General features: G+C 41.1%; 3 protein-coding genes across 7 annotated transcripts in view; all 3 read left to right on the top strand.

Moving 5' to 3' along the window:
- LOC138021713 (gamma-aminobutyric acid type B receptor subunit 1-like) overlaps window positions 1-2,500 on the top strand; it is an 87,040-nt gene that overhangs the window by 4,374 nt on the left and 80,166 nt on the right. The window lies entirely within an intron of this gene.
- LOC138020173 (uncharacterized) lies at window positions 21-1,139 on the top strand. Its single transcript, XM_068867198.1, has one exon. It carries the CDS (start codon window positions 21-23, stop codon window positions 1,137-1,139), a length of 1,119 nt encoding a protein of 372 aa, XP_068723299.1.
- The window catches only part of LOC138020174 (uncharacterized), a 1,101-nt gene continuing 76 nt past the window's right edge, over window positions 1,476-2,500 (top strand). The window contains exon 1 of the mRNA XM_068867199.1: window positions 1,476-2,500. This exon is cut by the window's right edge and continues 76 nt beyond it. Within this exon, the coding sequence (XP_068723300.1) occupies window positions 1,476-2,500 (1,025 nt within the window).

The following is a 2,500-nucleotide window of genomic DNA, read 5'->3' on the forward strand; positions in this document are numbered from 1 at the left end:
TTTGGCAACCCAGTAATTATATGGATGCCTTATTGAAACTTCCATCTGTCAATTCAGTGCATGAAACAAAGAGATTACGTGAATTGTTTGACAAGATTGAAATCAACATTCGAGGTTTGAATGCGTTAGGAGTTGAATCACGGTCCTTTGGGAATTTATTGGGCCCAGTCGTGATGGAAAAAATCCCCTCAGAGTTACGATTGGTTGTAAGCCGTAAGTTTGGCAGTGAGGAATCATGGAATCTTGATGCCTTGTTGAGTGCACTGAAAACTGAGTTGGAAGCCAGGGAAAGATGTACTGCAATGAAAACAAGTGGTGCAAATGCCAATACACCCAGGTTTGAACAGTACAGAGCAAGAAGCAAACAACCCCATTCTGCCTCTGCCCTTTATACAGGCAGTGAGGAATTTACTCAACAATGTGTTTTTTGCAAGAAGAATCACAAATCCATTAACTGCATGACCATCACTGAACCGAAAGCTGGGAGAACAATACTGAGACGAAATGGCAAGTGTTTTGTGTGCCTGAAGGGTGGCCATATCTCCACAAATTGTCCGTCAAAGGCAAAATGCTTTAACTGTGAAGATAGACACCATGTAACCATTTGTGAAAGAATAAGGAACATTCCAACATCCAGGAATGTAGTTAATGACGAGGCAACACCACACGGATCTGGATCATCTCAAGATAGGAGCAGAGAAGCTGGAACTTCAGCAATGCACGTTAGCAACAATGCCAACTCTGTGTTGTTACAGGTAGCCCAAGCCTTTGTTTGCAGACCTGATAACCAACAACTTGGATTGAATGCCCATGTGATATTTGATTCCTGTAGCCAGAGATCATACATAACCAGTAAGGCATGTGAACAATTGAACCTACCAACCATTGGTAAGGAGACACTTTTGATGAAAACATTTGGAGATAAGTCAGCCTCTGTGAAGGAATGTGATGTTGTGCAATTGTGTGTCAGAACATTGGATGAAATGAATGTGTATATCACCTTATATGTTGTACCAGTAATTTGCAGCCCAGTGTCCAATCAACGGTCTCGAACCACGTTGGAATGCTACCCCTACTTGCAGGGTCTACAACTTGCATGTGATACAAGTGATTCTGTCAGTGTTGATGTGCTGATATGAGCAGATTATTACTGGTCGTTCTTTACTGGGAACATCATTAAAGGGGATCCCTATGGACCAGTAGCCCTTGAAACCAATTTAGGTTGGGTTTTATCAGGACCAACTGTGTGCTCAACATTGACAAGGTCATGCACTGTGAATCTGAGTTCCACGCATGTGTTAAAGATAGAGTCCACAGAGATAAGTGATATGAAGGATTATCTGTAGAAATTTTGGGACTTAGAAACTTTGGGCATTAAGGAACATGAAACTTCAGTCTATGACAAGTTTTCAAATGACATCACATTTACTGGAAAAAGATACCAGGTCAAGTTACCATTCAAGGATAATCACCCCATGTTACCAAACAATTATACAGTGGCATTGCGTAGACTGACAACAACAATCAAGAAGCTCAAGAACCAACCAGAAATTCTGAAGCAGTATGATGGTGGGATTAGAGAGCAACTGCACAATGGTGTGGTTGAAATGGTACCACAAGATCAAATACCACCGCCTGGAGATGTCCACTATCTTCCACACAGGACAGTAGTGAGACTTGACAGAGATACAACTAAGGTGAGAGTTGTATACGATGCCTCATCTAAAGTGTTTGGGCCTAGTTTAAATGACTGTCTGCACATTGGACCTTCTCTTAATCCCTTGTTATTTGACATTTTGCTGAGGTTCAGAGTCCATGAAGTTGCCCTAACTGCAGACATTGAGAAGGCGTTTTTGAACATTGAGATTGATCCTGAACACTGGGACTTTGTGAGATTTTTATGGGTTGAAGATCTGAATAAGGAAAGTCCAGAAGTCATGGTACTACGTTTTGCACGTGTGGTATTTGGTGTAAACTCAAGTCCTTTCATTCTAAATGCCACAATCAGACACCATTTGAACACATGTTTGACAGTGGACAGTGCACTTGCAAGAGAGCTGTTGAAGTCTTTATATGTTGATGACTATGTGTCTGGAAATGGTGACGTGGATAGTGCGTTCAAATTGGCTAAGAAGATAAAGCTCTGTCTTAAGTCAGGAGGCTTCAATATAAGAAAGTGGAGTAGCAATTCAGAAAGTCTTCTGAAATCACTGGAACAAGATGAAGCTTTCAGTGATGACTTTGAAAAGAGCAATGGACCTAGAGTAGAAGAAGAAAAAGACGAAAGCATCTCTAAATCAGTTTTCAAGCAAAGTACAGAAAAGGAGCAAAAGGTTTTGGGAATGCTTTGGAACCCAACCCAAGATAAACTGATTTATGATCTGAACAAGACATTGAGAGATGTAGATGCCCAACCAGCAACAAGAAGATTGATTCTAAGTACAGCTACAAGGTTTTTTGACCCCTTGGGGTTGATAGCTCCGGTCATTCTTCCATTCAA

The sequence above is a fragment of the Montipora capricornis genome, chromosome 10 (assembly GCF_036669925.1).
Source record: "Montipora capricornis isolate CH-2021 chromosome 10, ASM3666992v2, whole genome shotgun sequence".
NCBI classification, from domain to species: Eukaryota; Metazoa; Cnidaria; class Anthozoa; order Scleractinia; family Acroporidae; genus Montipora; species Montipora capricornis.